This window comes from Amia ocellicauda, chromosome 18 (genome assembly GCF_036373705.1).
Source record: "Amia ocellicauda isolate fAmiCal2 chromosome 18, fAmiCal2.hap1, whole genome shotgun sequence".
NCBI classification, from domain to species: domain Eukaryota; kingdom Metazoa; phylum Chordata; class Actinopteri; order Amiiformes; family Amiidae; genus Amia; species Amia ocellicauda.
The window spans coordinates 25,582,439-25,602,803 of NC_089867.1; the positions used below are offsets into that span (position 1 = coordinate 25,582,439).

Genomic DNA, 20,365 nt, shown 5'->3' on the forward strand with positions numbered 1-20,365 from the left:
TCTACAGATGAATGAACCAAGCGCATTGGATCTTTTTTGCTTGAAGACAAATCTTTCCTCACACACATTCACAGACTCCCTACCAGTCCAAACCTCGCACTCTCTCATACTGTGGTTGCCTGATGATCTGGAAGGATCCGCACAGACGCCCCCTCGTCCTCGTCCCGTCTGCCAAGCATCCTCCATCAAACGGGGTTAACGTCAAATGCCTGCCGCTTTGTTTTTTCGAGAGGGGGCCACTCAGACACGCCGACTAATTGTCAGCTCACTTGTGTCTGGAGAGGTTCGTTAGCTTGGGAAATCCTGATCAAAGCGGCTGAGGCGGAGAATGATGAGAGATCCTCCGTTATGAGATGATAATCGAGCCAGAGATGAAGTAGGACGATCACGGACTGCAGATTCCCCTTGAAGAGGCAATCCTGCCTGAGCACCGAATGAAAGTGAAAGTCATGAAAGAAACTCTGGCAAAACTAAGTAAATAAACCGCTGATCGGATTCGATTACCGTATCAAACCCCGCACCGGCCTAAATCATACTGTTTAGTGTCGGCGGCGTTGTGATAAAATAAGGATTAATGTTAAAGCTGCTGTGTGTATCGGCGCCCCCCCATTTGTCTTGGAATACATGACGACCGGCTGCAGCCAGATGTAATTAAGTTGAGCATCACAGAAAAACGGCAAATTACTTTTAAAGAAAACCAGGTGATGCACTGGGACGGCGTGATTGATTCCCAGGGGGGCTATCGGCGAGGAACAGCGGGCCGCGGACGACGCTATCTTAATTTATTTTGGTTTATGGTGTCTTTGTTGTACTGAAGTGGAAAAAATGTAGTGGAAGGAAAAAAGAAAACCTTCTGAGGATCCACAGGCCGACACAAGTGCTGTTGATCAGCGCAACGGGATGCGTTTCAAGGGTGAGGGTGACTTTCACGCAGACACGCAGTGGCTGCTTTACTCTGCAGATTGTGACTTGGCAGCCAGATTATCTCCAGTGTCCTTTGCTATAGTTTACTACTCGACTCCTTTACTACTCCTTTCTAAATGGGGCATTGTGTCTATAATCATGTCATAAGAACATAAGAAAGTTTACAATAATAAGAAAGTGTCCAATCAAGTGATCAAGGATCCTATCCAGTCTGTTTTTGAATGTTCCCAAATTGTCTCTTCAGCCACATCGCTGGGGAGTTTGTTCAGATTGTGACGCCTCTCTGTGTGAAGAAGTGTCTCCTGTTTTCTGTCTTGAATGCCTTGAAGCCCAATTTCCATGTGTGTCCCGGGTGCGTGTGTCCCTGCTGATCTGGAAAAGCTCCTCTGGTTTGATGTGGTCGATGCCTTTCATGATTTTGAAGACTTGGATCAAGTCCCCACGTAGTCTCCTCTGTTCCAGGGTGAAAAGGTTCAGGTCCTCAGTCTCTCAGTAGGACGTTCCCTTCAGACCTGGAATAAGTCTGGTTGCTCTCCTCTGAACTGCCTCTAGAGCAGCGATATCTTTCTTGAAGTGTGGAGCCCAGAACTGTCCACAGTATCCAGATGAGCTCTAACTAGTGCATTGTGAATGAAGCAGCTTATTTGCAAAGTGTATTGCGGTACATTGCGTTCTCATCACTGATTTCATATCTGATATCTGTCAGATTGTGACTTGGCAGCCAGATTATCCGCAGTATGCTTTGGTATAGTTTACTACTAGGCTCAGACTCCTGTTTAAATGGGACATTGTGTCTATACTGGGAAGTCATGATGCGCAGAGCAGCCGAGACACCAGAAGACCGCTGTCCGATCTCCAGTTCATGAAAGAGCGAGATCAATTGCTTCACAATAGTCTGTGTATCCAAAATGAGACCCAGGCACCAGGAAGAGTCCTGTACTGGCTCAAGAATTGGACTCAAGTACCCTGAACTCCTAGAAACGCACAATTTCCTTGTTTTCCTTGGAATGGTGTGTGTTTTTGTGGAGTGGCTCGATTTCCTAGGTTCTCTGACCTCGGCTGCCTTCTATTGTGTTTTCTACAATAAGCTGCCCGCGTCCTTTTCTCCAGCTCTCCTTCCCACAGAGAATGACTGAAATGAGACCCGAGGAGCTGAAATGCTCTTGTAGTAGCTTCTCTTTGTGTCTGTGTCTGAGCGTCGGGGCGGGGGGGCAGTAAGGGTTATTTACGATTGTGTGCTTTCGTTTTCGCGCAGTGTCAGAGTGTTTACAAGTAAAGGACACCCAGTAAATGTTGGATTTGAAATTAAAATCGATTTGTCATTTCTTGTCATAAACATTTTATTTCCTCTCGCTTTCGTTTTATTGTGCCTCGCTGCCTCAAGGATGTGTGTCTCATAAATCTGTGATGAAATTCCGACATGAATCCCAATTTAGACTTGTGTTATCCAGCTAAATGGCATAACGTGGTGCGTGTCAGCGAGGAGATGCATCCCAGGCAGGTTTAACCCTTTCTGTTCGTGACAGTGATGAGGAATATCTTATCCTAGTCTGTATCTATACTGTACAGGGAAAATAACTGTCCCAATAAGAACAAGGGTATCGGTGACCTCGGCTGGGGGTGAAGATGGAGGAGCAGTCATCCAGTGAAGAAGAAAAGGAAATTAGGGGAATGTTGTTGATGATCTAATCATTATAGTGGGCCTCTGTGCTTGTAATATAGTCATCCATCGTCGTGCTGCCGACCGCTAGGTACATTGTTTCACAAAAATAACTTCCTCCTGCAATGATGGATGGTACTAGAGGGTTTCTGTGTCTCTGTGTGCGTCTCACGCACACACACACACACGCACACACACACACACACACACACACACACACACACGGACAGAGAGACACTCACACACAAACTCTGTGTGTGTGAGAGAGAGAGGCACCATGACATGATATTTTGTCTAACAGTGTGTGAGTTTACCTGCATTGGAGTTTCCCAGTGAGGGCTTGTGAGGTCATAACCGCTGGTAACAAGGAGGTCTAAGGGGAAAGGATTTAAGAAAATAGAAGATCTCTGGGATGAACTGGAAATGGAGCACTATCAAAAGGATTTCAGCACTTGGTCTGATCCTCCCAGTGGCACCGCACTGGGGAGCTTTTCAGGAGGCGTACGTGTAGGAAACCGAGGGACCGGTGTTTTCATAACAAGAACCCGGCTGGCATTGACGTTTCATGGTTTTCAGAACACTGTTCCAATAATCGTCAAGTGCAAACTCATGCACACAGAAATGGGTTTCAGATACAATGTTACACGCGAAGCGCTGGATTTGTAACTGCCCCAGGCGCTGCTCCGAGGGGTCTTTCCATGAATTAGGCGGAAGGCGTCGCCATGATCTGTGTTCTGTTAGAAACTGCATCCCGTGACACCATCGCCGTGTGGCTGAATAATGCAGATCTCTCCGGTGTAGTCAGTGGGAGATCGGTGACTTTTACAGGAATTCACCTCGGTGCTCAACCTCAACGTGAAAGCCTACAAGCTGTTAATAATGGATGCCACTTAAAACTTAACGACCTCCAGCTAGCAGAATTTGAAATCCCTATTTTAGTAATAAACCCTTTATTTATAAATCCTTATTTAGTAAACCGAAAAGGGTCCGGCTTAATGGATTATAAATTGTATTTTAGTTTTTTCCCACAATGGCGTCTTCGGGAGCGCGCTCGGAAAATGAATCGAAGTGGGGGGAGATCGTCACGTAGCTCTGAAACGATCCGGTAGAGTTCCGGCCTCCGCAGACTCGTCTCGAGCTTATCGGCATTCAGGGGCACTGCGTCGCTGCTACTTTAAATTAATCACAGGTCAGGTGGCAGTGACCAGAGCGGCGCTGCGATCGTATCTCGCCGGCCTACACGGCCCGGGCTGCAGCTGCGTGTGTACCTGGTGACACACATGCAAATAAGCACACAAATAAATATAGAGATGAAGCAGTCAAAGCGGCAGTGCCGCGTGTTGTTCTCGGTCCTGGCTCGGCTGTGTGACGGTCTGCCAGAGGAGGGCGCTCGGCCCCTCAGCTCTCAGACCCTGGCGCTGCGATGTCACTCTTCCTCTCTGCCGATTGTTGCCCACTGACCTGTACTGAACGTGACGAGGCTTGACTGCTATTGAAAAGGCTTATTCCACTGCATGGGAAGTGTGTGGGCTACTTGTGAGCGATGCTCGAAATGTTAAATGCAGTCATGGTGCCCTCTGGGATCGCTTGTACAATATTTGTCTAGCGCAGTTTCTCTTTCTTGGCAGCACGAGTCAAAACGCTTTAGATTTCGCTCCATGAAGGCAGGACTGATTCGGGATGTGGAGCACAATGAGATTGATTTTGCTTTTCAAGGACTCGCCTAGCTCTTTAACAAGAAAGTGGTGTAATTTTCTCAAAGCAGTTTATCGCTTGGAAATCTGCAATTATAATGTTTCGGTGTCGAACGCTATTGATGTTTTGGTGAAGCAGATATTTTGCAGCCGCTTCCGAGGTGAGCCCATTTAATTCTGTTGCGTTAATAGGACGCACAGCAACCTAGAAACAGAGTACAACTTTTTATATTCCACATATTTATTCAAATTAAGGACTCTCGTGCATTATTTGGGTCACTCCTTTATTCTGGATGGTTTGTCACGAGCACAGTTGCATTATTACGGACTGTACAAAGTAAGAGAGTGCCAAGTGGTTTACCAATTTTCCAGTCACACTTTAAAAACAGTTGAGCTCCGCCCTGTGTCCCTCAAGTTGCTGCCCGCACAGTAAACGCTATTACTCTAAAGGTAAATTATAGCGCTGTTTCCCCGTGTTGCTCGGGCTTGTGTGCCAGCGTTAGGCCGTGCTGGGCGCTGACACACAAACACACACACCGCTCTTCGCGTCAACTGAAAATCTGCCTTCAATTACGGATTGTTGACCTTTAGCTGAAGGAATTTTTTAGGAGACGGTTACACAAAAACAGGAAGAGGGTCAGACAAAGGCTCTCGGACAGGAGTGAGTTCACACACACACATACACACACAAGTTCTGCACATCACGCTGTTACTTCAGAGTGATATATTCATGTGGATTAGCTTGCCGTGTCTCTCGTCCTTTGGGTTCCTTTTCTTCGTTTCCATTTTGGTTTTCCCTTCATCTCCATTGGCTACATTAATCGCCCTTGTGGTCCTCAGCGGGATCAGTCTATTTTTACCCTGAGGCCTTTAAAAGAAGGTGTAACCGTCCTGCTCTCCCTGCTCGAGCCGATCTGCGGTGTTCTGTCAGCTTTTAAACCCTCAGAGTTCACTGTGAATACGGTGTTAATTGAGGGGAAATGCCGTGATGGCGCAGTTTCTCTCGCACAATGGCGTCCTGTAACACGGCAGCACATCAATCACCGCCCGATTACTGGGGCAAGCTTTTAGACGGAAGAAAGTAAGCAGCGCATGAGACGCTTCCCATTGTAAATCTGGAGACAATGGATGCCTATGCTCGTCCCAATAACTGTCCTCCTCCGTGTGGGCCGAACACGCGCTGTTGTCCCCCGAGATGTGGTGCTCGGACGTCAGGCCAGGACGAGCACCATGTGTTGGCAGGGGTCCAGGGAGAAGACGCTCGACGCCCCTCCCGTCTCCCAGGTTGTCGTTGTCTCCTCTGACAGTGTGCGCGTTCCCGGGGGGGGCTCCGATGTCTCGTATCTCATTGTGTCGAGGTCTTTGTGTGTGTTGAAGGGTACATTCATCAAGGAGAGGGTGGTGATTGTGTCTGTCTGTGGGAAGACCCGCGACTTGCCAATTCGTGTGTTTGTTTACATGACCTTACTGAGTGTTTACAAGCAGCTTGACTGTAAATGCCAGGACTGACACGGATCCACACAGCCCAGTTCAGGGGGGAGAGAGACATCTGCTGGTGTGCCGGTGCAACTGACTGGGAGGCCGAGGCCACAGCCTGACTCTTGAGTCTTAGAGGACCCGTTCATGTTGGATTTCACTCTCTCTCGGTCCTGTAGCAGCTCTCTGTGCCCTCGACAGCAGCGGCGTGGAGGTGTGTGCAGCCAGAAAGTCAGCTAGCTCTCCCTCTCCCTCCCTGCCTCTCTCTCTTAAACAGCAGTAAGTGTCTAGCCCCCCCCGCTGTGTTTAATACCTGTGATTTCTGATTCCTCCAGGAGAGAATGTCTCGGGGTCCCCGGCACTTAATTCTGAAATCGACTCTTCGTTTCGTAAACTCAAATTATGGGAGCAAAGCATTTCTCAGGAAGAGCCGCAGCTAATCTTCTCGGCTACTGTTTTTTCTGTGTTTGGTCCCCGGTGATTGCCATTAATCCGTGCCTGGCGGCAGTGCAGGGAAGCCGGCGCAGCGGGTGAGGCGCTCCGGGCCCGAGCCTGGTTGTGTAACCGCGCTGTCTGTCAAGAGCCTCGCTGTCTGTCAACAGCACACTTCTCTCCATTCTCTTCATCGCTCCGGTGGCAGATAACACGTTCTCTGTGTTCCTGATGATTTTACACCCAACAGCTTCTTACATAGATTATTTTGCTTGTTTTCTTTTCCTGCCGTGTGTTTTGAAGAAGGTTTGTTATGTATTGCAAGCCCACGTTTCGCTGATATCGGCTCTGTAGGTGTTTTCTTCTCAGGCTAGAAAAAAAACTTGCCATATGGAAAGAAAGAAAACCTCGCACAAACACTCAAAATGTGTTGCTGCCGGAGCTTTGAGTGAGATTCATTTTCATATGATGGTGATTATCTTTTTGGGAGTTGGCTGCCCAAATCTGTGGTTCTGAAGCCCAGTTTATGAAACCTTTTAAAAGAATTGCCAACCGCCTCGGATTGGTCTCCAAGCAGCTGTTCTACGGTGAACCCGTTTGACTCTGTTCAGAGAATCCGTTCCGAACTTAAAATAGACCTCTCTCATTAATACGGTTTCATTTTTTATCATTTTCTCCTCTGTAGATCTCTAGATCAGTGCCGATTCATCCCTCTCACACCAGCCCCAGAGAAGGGTGGCTGTGTCTGGTGTTCTCCAGGTCAAAGCATTGCCCGTGAAGTTCAGGCTTTGGAGACATCTGCAAGGATGTGACAATACAATTTGCTCTCTGTAGCTGTTTTATAGATGGAAAAGATCATTACAATAGTTTTTGCAAACCTTTTGTCTTTTTATTATGATGTATCAGAAAGACACATTAAGAACATAAGAAAGTGTCCAATCGCGAGGAGGCCATTCGCCCCATCGTGCTCGTTTGGTGTCCATTAATAACTAAGTGATCAAGGATCCTATCCAGTCTGTTTTTGAATGTTCCCACATTGTCTCTTCAGCCACATCGCTGGGGAGTTTGTTCAGATTGTGACGCCTCTCTGTGTGAAGAAGTGTCTCCTGTTTTCTGTCTTGAATGCCTTGAAGCCCAATTTCCATTTGTGTCCCCGGGTGCGTGTGTCCCTGCTGATCTGGAAAAGCTCCTCTGGTTTGATGTGGTCGATGCCTTTCATGATTTTGAAGACTTGGATCAAGTCCCCACGTAGTCTCCTCTGTTCCAGGGTGAAAAGGTTCAGTTCCTCAGTCTCTCAGTAGGACATTCCCTTCAGACCTGGAATAAGTCTTTGACAATGAGGAGTAAACTCTGAGTCACCTCGAATATTTACAGGGACATTTGGATGACACGTACATCACTAGGCCTACGTGAAGGAGATCAGGCTTGTAAGAGGTCAGGGTGGCGGGGCGTCTCCTTTGCTCCATCCGTCTGACTGTTCGCAGGCCGGTGTTGTTCTGGAAGCGCAGAGCGAGAGGAGCACTGAATAGGCGATTGGCACGACTGCGCAACTCTCCCAGGACCCTGATGTGGCTTCTGGCGGATGTTTCGCTGCAGGGCATATTGCATATCAAATGGGTTACCTTTTGGGGCATAAAAGCAGAGGATAATTGGAGTTTCTAAATGCAGTAAAATCACTGTGTTGCGCTGTTTATCATGGCTCCGAGCATTGGCGCTTCCTCACAACTCGCATCCAGCCCTTAAACTGAACATCTCTACTCTCCCTCCTGTGTCTGACATGAATAAAGCTCCTGCAGGGCATGATGGGTTTCTGCCTTTCGTTCTCTCTCTCTCTATCGCTTGATAAAGATGCTCGGTTGCATATAGTAGGGAGTTATAGCAGGAAAGAGGCGATTGCTTCCAGGAAACGCCAATATTTACTTGTTTCTACTACAGTTCGTTCTTCCCATCGAGCTCTTGATTGCAGTCCCTTCAGTGCCTCGCCAGTTTTCAGGGTTGCATGCCCAGCCAGGAGTCTTGTTTGCAGGGAGAGAGGGAGGGTGTGGGAAGGAGAGAGAGATGTGTGATGGGAATGAGCCCATTGTTTAATACAACGTCTGTCTTGCATCTACAAAACCGACGTACTAGGCACCTGGTTCCTATGTCTAGGAGTGGGCCGGTTCGATGGCTTTACATCCTGCTGCCGTTATTTAACTGGGTCCACACTGTGATGCGAGGCGATGCTTTCGGCCAGTGATGTCTGGAAAGGCTGTCGGAGATGCTGATCCTTTATATTCCCTACAGGACTGTGAGGAGCTGTTTGTGTTGGATTGTGCTTCTCTCTGTCCTGTAGTCAGTCAGGTGTTCTGGGAGTAAATCTCTGTTCCCAAAAGGAAAACGCTGCACTGGTTTGACATCCAGCATCCATACGTGACGTATGATGGGAATTATTGCCCCGAGATGGTAAGTGAGTGTTTCCTTAGCTTTTAAATGAAGCTCTCAACAACCCCTGAGACATACTGCGGACCCCCATTAACCAAAGCGGCTCTCCGGGCCCTCAACGCACACGTTCTCTCTTTCTCTCTCCCTCTCTCTGTCAGCAGTCAGTGTGGTCTTCGCCCCCCCACTGTGTGTAATACCTGTGATGTCTGATTTCTCGAGGAGTGTGTATTACAGGCTCCTGGCTCTTAATATTGAAATTAATCTTCACTCCATTGCCTGGAAATACACAGATTGTAGGAGAAAATTGGCAGCAGCCCTTGTTCTTTCTCATTCAGTGCTTTGAGGGAAATGCAAGTGTCTTGGTGCTGCACACAGCTGGATTAAGGACATTTTGGCTTTCCTCTGTATTATTTATTTGTCAGGCTTTTTCCACCATAGACCTCTAAACAGGAAATTAGTATTTAAACTCCAAACTGGTTGGCATTTTACCGAACCAAAACCTACAGTCTTACAAAGTGGCTGTGTGAAGAATGCCTGTCCTCTCTTCCCAGGTCTATCAGTTTCCCCCGTTTCTTCCCATGGGAAGCTGTGAGAACTGCAGTGTCGTCCTCATGGCTGCCCAGTCTTATGGCCCTGCAATAAGTCTCTCACGGCTTTGCCTCGTGTCCGACCGTAGTCTGAGTTACATCCCATCTTGCCTCACAATCACGTTGTCTTCCCCTCATCCTTTCTTCTCAATTCGATTGTTATTGATTCTTCATAAACGTTGGGATGTTTTCTCCGTCATTGTGGCTCTGGTCCACTTGCGGTTGTGTCTCTCCATGTGAGACTGAGAAGTGTCCGTTAATCTCCAGATGTGTGAAGGATTTGTTAGTCCGAGTTGGTAGGGAATTGCAGTGTTTGCCATGAGACGTATATGCCCAGCTGTATAAATGGGTACAAATGTAAGTCGCCCTGGATAAGAGCGTCTGCTAAATGACAAATAATGTAATGTAATGTAGTGTTGAATGTTACCTGCAGTGTTTGTGAATGACTATATATTTGAGGAAAACAAATCGGAGGGCATTAGAGCTGTAGAGGACTATTCTGAAGTTTGAGTCCCCCTCACAGCCTACTATTGCTTCTCTTACACCTGGTTGAAAATTGGAGAGGTAAACCGGCTCCCAGAGTCACTAATCTGCTGATAGAAGGTCTTATTTTACTCTGCTACTCCAGATCGGTTGGAATGAGAGTTATTCGCCCCATTTCCTCTGTGACCTCTGTCTGCCTTCGCCCCTCTGCATGTGATGAGACGTTCAAACTGTCCCATGTGTCCTGTCTCTGATATCCACATGCTCCCTATTACAAGACCGTCTTGACACATGTAACTAGGTGGGAAGTATGGTTTTGAGGGGGTTATCTGACCTATAATAGCTGTGCAGGTGAGCCCCATTGTAGAGAGCGAACCACTGAACATCTCAATTGTGTTCCTGGATGGATTGGCCATTTACCCCCCGATGAGGCTGGCGTTGATTATGTACCTGTTCTTAATTATAGGAGTGAGGTCCGATTGCATGCACTGCTGTATAATATAGGTTCTGCTCATGGAGTAGCCCGTGACACATGATCTTTTCCACTGTCTTGTCATGGCTGAAGTGTAGGGAGATGATCTCGAGGGTTGCCCTGCAGGGCCCCGATCTCTTCAGATGTGACCGTGACTCGACATTTATTGAGAGCCTTTTTGCGGTGGTCCTTCTCCTCCAGCTTCCCGTCCGGAGCCTGACCTCCGCGTTTGTGTTCCCTTTCAGCCGTGCAGTCGCTCAACAGCCTCAACGACCAGATCGCCCACTTCATGGTGAACCGGCCCAAAGCTCTGGACGACGAGGACGATGCTTTCCTCCCCAGCGAGAAGGAGACCTTGAAGAAGTCCATGACCTTGATGAGACACCTGCTGATGGATGCTCAGGTACTACCCTAACCCCTTTACAACCCCCTCGTTGTCCTCTTCCTCCTCCTCCTCTCGCCCGTCACACACACACACGCACACACACACACACACACACACAGACACTGACACAGACAGTCCGTCTCTCACTCTCTCTCACACACAGACACACACATGCACACCAGCAGGCCTTTCACAGTGCAATTGCAGTTACAGAGCCCTTCTGTGCTCACGGTTCTGAAGATTATGCAGGAATTGGCAGGCCTGACTGCGGTCCGTGAGCGTGGAGGCAGCGTCGACAGAATCGGTTCTGAAACAAAAGCCGCTGATTCGTGAAGGTTTGATCCGGCACGCATAATGTGGTTTAGCCGCCACTCCGCTGTGCTAACTCGGCATGACGGTGTGAAAATGCCCGGCTCTTTCCAAGACGCTTGGAGCCAGTGTGAGGGGGAGGGTGTGTATAGAATATTTATTTGCTCTCTTATCTGTGGGTTTTGTCTGTTTTTAACTCTATAATGGTCACACATCCCATACTCTCAGTGCTGCCTTGAGACCTAACCCTTGACCTGACCCGTATCTCGGCCTCGTGCCTTTTCCTATCCGTGTTTCTGCAGTGCCTCATGCTCAGATGTGATTAGCAATGCTCAGATGGGCAGTTGGCACGGGGAATGGTTTTGGTTTTTGTAGATATAGGCTGCAGAATACATTGTACACCGTATGCATTGTCTCACAGCTTATTACATTTAAATAAGCCCCTCGAAATGTAGAAGAATTGAGCAGAAAATGTAAAGCTCATTGTATAACTCTTAGCATTCTCCATACGCCCGCTTGCTTTCTGCCCAGCATGTAGTGCAAGATGCCACTGCCTCTCGCCGTGTTGAAGCATGCTCTGTTTGATGCTTGGTGGTGCTGTGACAACGCGTTCTCCGATCCAGGGCTGCGCTTTCTATCATGCCAGAGCCACACAGCCCATGAGATACTGATCGCCTTGAATCACTCTCCGATCTCTCCCTCCTCCGCCTGCCGTTATATTCCTTCCCACTCGCTTCCCCTTTTGTGTCGCGCATCCTGCTCGGATTATGAGCTTTGACGAATGAATATCCCAGAAAAATAAATGCCTGGCGATGGAATCTCTCGGCTCTGAGAGAGAGGAAGCGCTGGGTTCAGGCTATGGCTCTTTATTGGAGCTCACACGGTACGCCGATCAGACGCCGCGCTTAGATTTTCTCCTGTAAACTTCCGGTGCTCGGGAATTAAGAGACCGAACGGAGAAAACCTCCTGGGGATCAAAGAGACCTTTCTCAACCGGCAAGGAGTGACAGAAACTGCGGGTTTAAGAGCAGAGCCGCCTACATTAGACCTCTCTGCCTCTCGACTCCAGCCCTGCTCTCTCCTCTGATCTCGTGCAGTCGTGTGTTCGTGCTCCCGAGTTGCTTTGCATTAGTGGCCGTTGTGCCTGCAAATGAGAGGCTGAGCAGTGTCTGTCAGGGCAACGGGTACCTGCTGGCCAATGCTGGCACTTCGCTCGCTGGTTGTAATAAGCAGCAGGAATCACCTGGTGTGACATTATGAAATCGAACAATATCGCAATGGAAGCAAATCAAAGGCAGTGGCTGTATTTGCAAGTCTCCTATTCAGGTTGTCCAGCTGTGTCCCGAGCCTTTCTCTGGTACGGTTGTGTAGAAACCCCGTGGCTCAGGTTTATTGGCGTTGTAATGTGCGAGATCATAATGAGGTGCCGGCTACTGGGCCAGTTTTCCTTCTTATGACATTGTCGGGCGTCACCTGGACGAGACGGCGGGTTGCTGTGGCTGCGTATAACCCTAGAAATGCCCTTCAAGTCCTCAAAATGAAGTCTTGAGATGCTAATCTCTCTACATTGCATGTGCGTGTGCATGTTTTTTTTAAACCCAGCACTCATAATAGAATGAATTTGCAAAAGGCATCTGCTCTGCCGGGCATCCTAACACTGTGTCAGATAAGCCTGACAGGAACATGAAGGACTGGACACTTTATCAGCCAGCGCTGTGTGTCTCCCCCATCGCTCTGCGTAACGGACGGTTCGTCCCGACCTTGTGAAGAATGTCCTTCAGACATCGTGGTGCATGGCAGCCCAACTCGGTTAGCACGCGACCGTAGTTACACACGGGGAGAACAGGCGAAGCTCGGGGACTCCGAGTGCAGTCCAGGTTGGGCTCTGTGGTCCGGGATTGTAAGTGGCACAGTTGGCAATTTAAAAAAGAATAATTACTAAATAAAAGACAGTGAATGTGAATGTGTGGCAGTTATATAAACAACAGAACCGGTAATTCCACATTTTAAAAATCTGGTTCATTCAAAATAAAATGTGAATGTAATGAATCGGACTTTTGCGAAGCTTTGTTCCCAGTTGTATTCGCTCTCCTCTGCAGCGAAGAGGGATTTAAGTGAAAAGGTCATCTCTTATTGACTCAGAGATGCTCCATTTAAACTCACACGTTTGTGAGCCGTTTAAAAAGATGATCTTGAGGAAAGACAAGTCACAGTGGACAGATTCAGACCGTTCTCAGGGAAAATGCATCTCGATGTTAGTCCTGGCGTAGGGCCGGGCAGGGGTTCAATGATCGGGTGTTTTTCAGGACCCGTTTCCAGGCACACACAGATCAAAAATAAACATAAGCGTCTTGCCCTTTTTAAATGTGATTTCCCTTCACAAAGCAGCGTTGGGCACAGCTCAAAAGATCATTGTTTATGTGCGTTAGTGATTGGCCTTCCTTTGCACAAAGAGAGAGCAGCTGGGGTCGTTCATCAGAGGACCTGAGACGAACGGCTTCTGGGGTCCTGCCTGGTCGGCTTCAAATCTGAGTTCACGTCATATCTGATGGATTAGTTAAGAGTTATGTTCCTCCCTGTACACTTTGATTGCTCTTTCTGTGTGTGTGTGTGTGTGTGTGCGTCTGTGACAAATGCCTCCTCTGAGTTTTCACCTAATTAATGGCTCCGTAGACTCAGAGGATGGATGGCGCTCCTTGGCGTTCGTTCAAGACGTCTCCTCTGACTTGTTATGACTTAGAGTATGAATTAGAGATCGAATCAATCAAAGCTCGCTCTGGTCCAGCTGCCACCGCCCACAAAAAGCCAAAAGAGCAGCGTTGAAGACAGGTGGCCAAAGGAGCCTGACTTTGTCCATCTTTACCCGGACACGGTCTGAGTGTGTACCCGAGCCGATATCCAGCTGTATACATGTGCAATTGGCTCCAGACGGTTTGGTTCTCTGAAGGAGGGCCAGTGAATTTGCAGGATAAATTAGTATTGCTTTACCCACAAACCTCTGCTTTTAAATGTGTACCAGTGGGTCCTTGAGAGAGTGAGAGAGAGTCAAGATCATGTTTGACACGTGTTGAGACCTGTGTGTGTGCCTGCGAAACTCGCCTGTGGTGAGTGAGGTGTGTTGTCGCCCGGCACCCTGTGTGTTGGTGCAGCCGACATTATCACCCACAACATCTTCAAAAGCTCATCACTGGCGCCAGCCAGCTGGAGCTGCTGAGGGCTGGACGGAAGCCAAGACGCAGAGCAGCGAGAGTCGAAACGCAAGGTGAGAACAACTGGGCCTCCACAGATAATGAGGAGAGATAGTGTCAGTGTGAGACGTGGGCTGTGTAATGTGTAGGGGGCAGAGTGATTCGGTGTGCGTGTGCGCCAAGGCCGGGATCAGCTGGATCCTGGTGCAACAGACTGATAAAGCTCAAAGGGAGAGCCTCCACTTTCAATGTCTCTTTCTGCGGCTAAAAAGCACATTTAATGTTCAAAGCCGGGAGAAAATCCACTTACACGGCAGCGCGGACGTGTGGAGATTGCCAAGCGCTCCCGGTTAAACCCTCTTTGGCTCCGGCTCCGCGGCGCGGTTACCCCAGGTGGCCGCCCCCCGAGAGGAGATCCCGCCCCTCTGCGCTGCGGTGCCGGGATGCGTGTTGAACACGCGACGCCCTGTCCTTATCCTCGTTTATTTCCTCCTCCCATCTCTGTTTTACATTCGTTATCTGTCAGGTTGCTCGTGTTGCGTGAATAAGAAGCTCGTCTCCTTATCGCTCAGATTAGGGAAGTGCCACGCTGCCCTTTACACACACACAGAAAAAAGCGCTGACAAATTTGCAATCTGCTTCTGCGAGGGAGACTCTTCCTTCTCTCTAAGCTCCCATCTGCTCTGTATCCTTGACTCGAGCAGAGACAAGGGGAGAGGATCTTGAATGAAAGCCATCGTTCCTGCTTCCATCTGCCTGTGAGCGCGAAACGACCGTCCACATCGTATTACCAATATCATAAGAACATAAGACAGTGTCCAATCGAGAGGAGCCCATTCGCCCCATCGTGCTCGTTTGGTGTCCATTAATAACTAAGTGATCAAGGATCCTATCCAGTCTGTTTTGAATGTTCCCAAATTGCCTCTTCAGCCACATCGCTGGGGAGTTTGTTCAGATTGTGACGCCTCTCTGTGTGAAGAAGTGTCTCCTGTTTTCTGTCTTGAATGCCTTGAAGCCCAATTTCCATTTGTGTCCCCGGGTGCGTGTGTCCCTGCTGATCTGGAAAAGCTCCTCTGGTTTGATGTGGTCGATGCATGTCATCAGCGAGGGACGGGTTTCGGTCCATCCAGTGTGGAAAGCGTCTCCATTTACCCTCAGAGCAGGTTGAGTGGGAGGTTGTCCAGAGACACTGTAGATAGACATCTCTCAGACATGACCACTGCTCTTGTTCCAAACGTTGTTCCAAAGCTAATCATCCTGTTTTATTACCTACCCTTGTAGTTTAGTTACCTTGTAAATTAGTAACTTTTTTTGCAGTTCATACACTGACGTCTGCTTAGGTGAGGCAATGTAACGAGAGACTATTATTATCTGTGAAATGTATTCGTATGTTTGAATATTCACAATTCTCTGTGACTTGTCTATTCATGCTCACCTCCAGAGCTTTGAACGAGCCGCTCTGAGAAGTGAACGTTAGCTCTGTTAATTTGCGACGGTGAGAGATCAGCCCGAAGCTCCGTGGGGTCGGAGTTACGGCATCGGACGGATATAACATCGACACTGACTACAGAAATAGACGTCTCGATGCAATTATGGATCTACACCTCGTTATACCGCTGGGTTTCGGGTACAATAAAAAATAAATGTAGTCTTATTGAAGCCGCAGAAGTTATAAACAGGAAGCAATATGATTAGAGAAACAAAGACATAGGAGGCCGATGCAGTGTCTAGTGTAACTGTGTCTTTAAATCACGCACTATTGTGTTACAGTTATTAGTCCTAAATATAAAAATATAGATGCATTTTACTGTTTGGTCATTGAGCTGTTACTCTGTCTTTGTGTGTGTGTCTATATATATATATATATATATATATATATAGACACACACATTAATGTCTCTCTTTTTGAGGCATTAATGTTTCAGGCCGTCATCATTAATAAATGGCATAAAATGAGTTTGCCCTCCTAATAAATGCCGACCCTTTTAAGTAATTTGGTCGGAGCGCCGCTCAAGCCCCTGGAGTCGCGCCGACGCGTTTCCCTTTCATCTCTGCAGCCGGCAGTGCGCTCCTCCGCCCCGAGAGCGCAGATCTGGCCCATCGCCTACCACGGCAGCCGAGGCTTCATTAAACCGAATCATTAAAGGGTTCAGTCGCAGGACGGTCTCGTAAACCCCGGGAAGTGGGCGGGGGGGGGGGGGGGGATTTGGACGAGAATAAAAGAGGGCAAAGACGAGGAATGTGGGATTTGGTTTCAGTTTTTACTATTTCCGACTAAAATTGGAGTGGAGGAACTGAAATCCTTGGATTTGCATATTTGCCTCTAAATAGCTTAAAAGCATCTTCTCGGAGTCGCAAGCTTCCAGAGGTTCGAGCGTAATGTGTACCTGCTGTGTGCTGTACAATGGGAGGAAGACGTAAGGGGGGAAATCATGAATAATTCACCACTTTCATCTCTCTCCGTATATGCTCTAATTGTTTAAGTTCATTGGTTTAATGGTAATTGACTTTTGTTGCCAGAGTAACTGACGATGTGAGTGCTGGGCTCCGATTAGATGACGATTTGCCCATTGTAGGGCACTGTGGGTCTTTTAAAACACACACACGACAAACAGTAGCACAATTTAAGTGATTAAATAACATGTGGACAACAATACTTATCCCCCCCGCCCCGTGCGAGTTCTTATTTGTAAAATGCAGTGTTTTTTCTCTTAAACCACAGGATTGTGTTTGAGAATCTGTAATTTGTCGCTTTAACAAGACAATTCAGCCTAATGCATTGCAACACTAATGCTTTTAAGATGACATTTTCTGCAGCAGCTTTGATTTGATTCCTAGCAACCAAGGCAAGTGACCGAAACACTGGTTACGTCGTCTTTTAGAAATACTTCTAGGCCTGAATGAGCTCTTCAATATTTCCTGCAAGAAATCATGCTGTTCTCCTCGCTTTCCATACCCTGGGGGTTAGCTGGCGTTGCTGTCTAATCGGAGAGGGTTGTGGGGGCAGGAGAGCCAGCGTCCCTCAGAAGTGACACCTGGAAGAAACGCACCTGAGACCCGGGGGCAGCGATTATATTGTCTCTGAAGGAGGAATCCCAGTTCCATTATCGTTCAATGGACCGACCTGCTCTGAACACGATGCTCAACAGGTCCTTTATCCTGAACTCGAACGTCCACTTCATCTCGCGTCAGGAAGCGTGTTGTCACAGCAAGTGCGCCGCGTCTGTTAGCATCTCGCCCCGGAGCAGCAGGGAGACGCCGTAAATTAACAGATTTACATATTCCTATTAATCCCTCAAATTTCCGCAGCGTTTTGCCGGGGAATTACATGGCGATAAGGGACGTAATTGTCGCAGTCGAGTGCACAGACTGATGCCTGGAGTGTTTAACTGAGTGTCAATCTCGCCGGCTGTGGCTCCTGATAGTGTCTGTTCTGCGGCTGCTCCGGTATCGCGGTTCTGTGGGGGTTGTGGGGGCGCAGTGGCAGCAGCTCCTGCCAGGCACAGATTAGTCGAGCCCTGGAAGAGCCACCCTCTCAATCTCTGATCCCGGGGAGTCTGCAGACCTGTCCTCCGCCTGCCAGTTTTCACAGAGCCTCCTCTCGCAGCACGTGGGCAAGTTGAGCTGTGTGTTTTAAAGGGGATGAAATGGACGGTGTTCTCTGTTTTGTGCTGGGTGTTTTGTCAAAGGGATGAACAGGTCATGTCTTAAGCCTGAGCTACTGGTTGTCATTCCCTGTGCTGACGCTCGTACTCGGGGGGAGGAGAGACCTCACACACAAGTGGCAGACCCGGAGTGGACAGCCAGGCCCTCACCTCGGAGTCCATTCAGGCTGTCCGCTCTCTCCTCGGACACCTGCACCTGCTGTGCTGGCCAGCTGGCCTGCTCTCGGTGGGGACCTGTCCTCAGTGCCTCTCCGCAGGCCGCAGATGGTCCTTTCAGAGATGAATTATATAGTATTATTAGAGCCAGTCCTGCCAAGGTGTCGCTCTGTCCAGACCCAGAACAGGAGCAACCCGGTTCTGACACCTTTTACATGGTGTTCCTGGGGGCTGTTCTGTAGATGCTGCGTGGAGGCCGTGTGTTATGCTGGCTGTGGGGGGAGCCCCTCCAATCCTCTCCCAGCTACAGAGTGAGACGTCACACGGTTTGCTTTTCAATTTGTCAGCCAGATTGGCTCTCAGTTTTCACCGGCTAAAGGTTGTCTAATGTCAGAGACCCAAATGAGGCTGAGGGACACCCAGGGCAATGGATTTGAGCAGCAGCTCTGCGGTGGGAATTGCGGCTGTTTTAAGGGCAGACCAGAACCATTTTTCCACAGGTAACAGAGGCAGGAAGAGCCGTGTTGGGAAAACAAAAGGGTCTCCAACAACGGGACTCGCGCCAGTGAAGGAAAAACCAGTGTCTTCTGATAAAGCTGGGCTTGGGTCGGTGCTGGTGGCACATTTGTAAATATGCTTCTTTGGTCTTATCTCTGTAATACAATGTAAAAGCGAACATACTGCCACTGGTGAGAAAGACTGTGATTGCCTGTCTTGATCCTTCGATAATAACAATTGTCAGACCTCAGAGAGCAGCGATTTACTGCAGAACCCCACAGTCAATGCCGGGACAACGCACAGCGATTACTGCAGCCTGGCGCAGGCCCTTATTGTCTGCAGGTAGAATATATAATAATTCCACAAATCACACTTTTTTGTATGTAATCGCTCGGGCACCTAATGGTAATACAGGCTATTACTGTCTTCCAGTGGATAGATCTGCGAGAATCATTCAGAGACTTCGTGTCTTCATAAAAGAAAAAAACGAACAAAAGAGTCACACAAAGAATAAACGGACCCATTATACAAGCTGAATGTGCTTTTTCTGTCTCTGCAGCGCACAATGAGAGCTACGCGCGCCGTTACAGTTATAGCTGTGTGTAGCTGAGGGCAGCCCTGGCAGGGGATGTGGGCCTTTGGGTGGCGCAGTGTTGACCATCCCAGATCGCCATCCTCTCTTGCGCTGAGTTACAGATTTAATCACGAGACCGACATCCCTGGAGTTCCCCGACCCGCTCATCCTCCGCTCTGTGGCGGTGCATATCGCGCCGACTCCGCTCTGTGTCGTGGAGCTGGCTGAGTGGAAATGGAAACCCACTGCCTACGCTGGTTAATCAATGATCAGCTGTCGGAGGGAGTTGTCACGCATCGAGCAAGACAAAAGAGGCATTATGCGTGTCCGATAGGAAACACAATCTGCTGTGTTCAAACGCGCTCCGTTACCGCTGATTGCAATCAAAACATCATCGCCCGCTGACTGAACGAGCCTCGGATCTGCGAACTCACGACAGCAACAACAACAACACGGGCTCAGCGATTCGGTGGAAGCAAATTGGGGTTTCCAGTAAACTGGCACCGGGTGGTTTAGAAATGCAGCTCTAACGGCCGAGGTTTTGCACAATGAGCAGGTGAAGTGAAGCACCTCTTACTAGAACTGATTGGTAGAAGAAAAGGAAAAGAGACAAGTTAAGGAAAAGTTTGGGGTGCAAGATGTGAACCGTAAATTGGATGTTCTTCACAGTTGAGCAGGCCGTATACGTTAGGGCTGTGACTGAGACCTAGGACTGACGCTCCTGTTCAGCCCCTCATGCGTGTGGTCTGTGCTGCATTCAGAAAGCAGCTTTAAAGAAGAGTTAAACTGGCTTCCTCATCCTGCACTTTCACTTCCTGCTTATTGCAAACTGTACAGAGGATTGGCTACAACCTAGTCTGTCATTAGCTACAAATTTGAAATAAGTAAAGCGTGTGCATTAGCCTCTTTTCTTTGCCCCACTGCTAAGTAAGACGAAAAGTGTGTCCCAGTGATGTCTGAGGCGAGTGGCGGGGCAAGTGAACGCGCAGATCAACGGCATCCACTAATTCAGAACCAAGTTCACCGAAAGGCTGAGATCGAGTGATTTTCAAATATTCCTTTGTTTTTTAACAACAAGACTACGTGGGGACTTGATTCAAGTCTTCAAAATCATGAAAGGCATCGAGCACATCAAACCAGAGGAGCTTTTCCAGATCAGCAGGGACACACGCACCCGGGGACACAAATGGAAATTGGGCTTCAAGGCATTCAGGACAGAAAACAGGAGACACTTCTTCACACAGAGAGGCGTCACAATCTGAACAAACTCCCCAGCGATGTGGCTGAAGAGACAATGTGGGAACATTCAAAAACAGACTGGATAGGATCCTTGATCACTGAGTTATTAATGGACACCAAACGAGCACCATGGGGCGAATGGCTTCCTCTCGATTGGACACTGTCTTATGTTCTAATTCAGAGACAAGTTCACTGAAAGGCT

The 20,365-nt window shown here is 48.4% G+C and overlaps 1 protein-coding gene across 2 annotated transcripts in view; it reads left to right on the top strand.

Annotated features, from left to right (window-relative positions):
- Positions 1-20,365, top strand: part of LOC136714065 (kazrin) — a 302,349-nt gene that overhangs the window by 54,650 nt on the left and 227,334 nt on the right. For both annotated transcript variants that reach the window (XM_066691378.1, XM_066691379.1), the window contains exon 2: positions 10,395-10,552. In XM_066691378.1, coding sequence (XP_066547475.1) covers positions 10,395-10,552 — 158 coding nt within the window. The remainder of the gene's footprint in view (positions 1-10,394; positions 10,553-20,365) is intronic.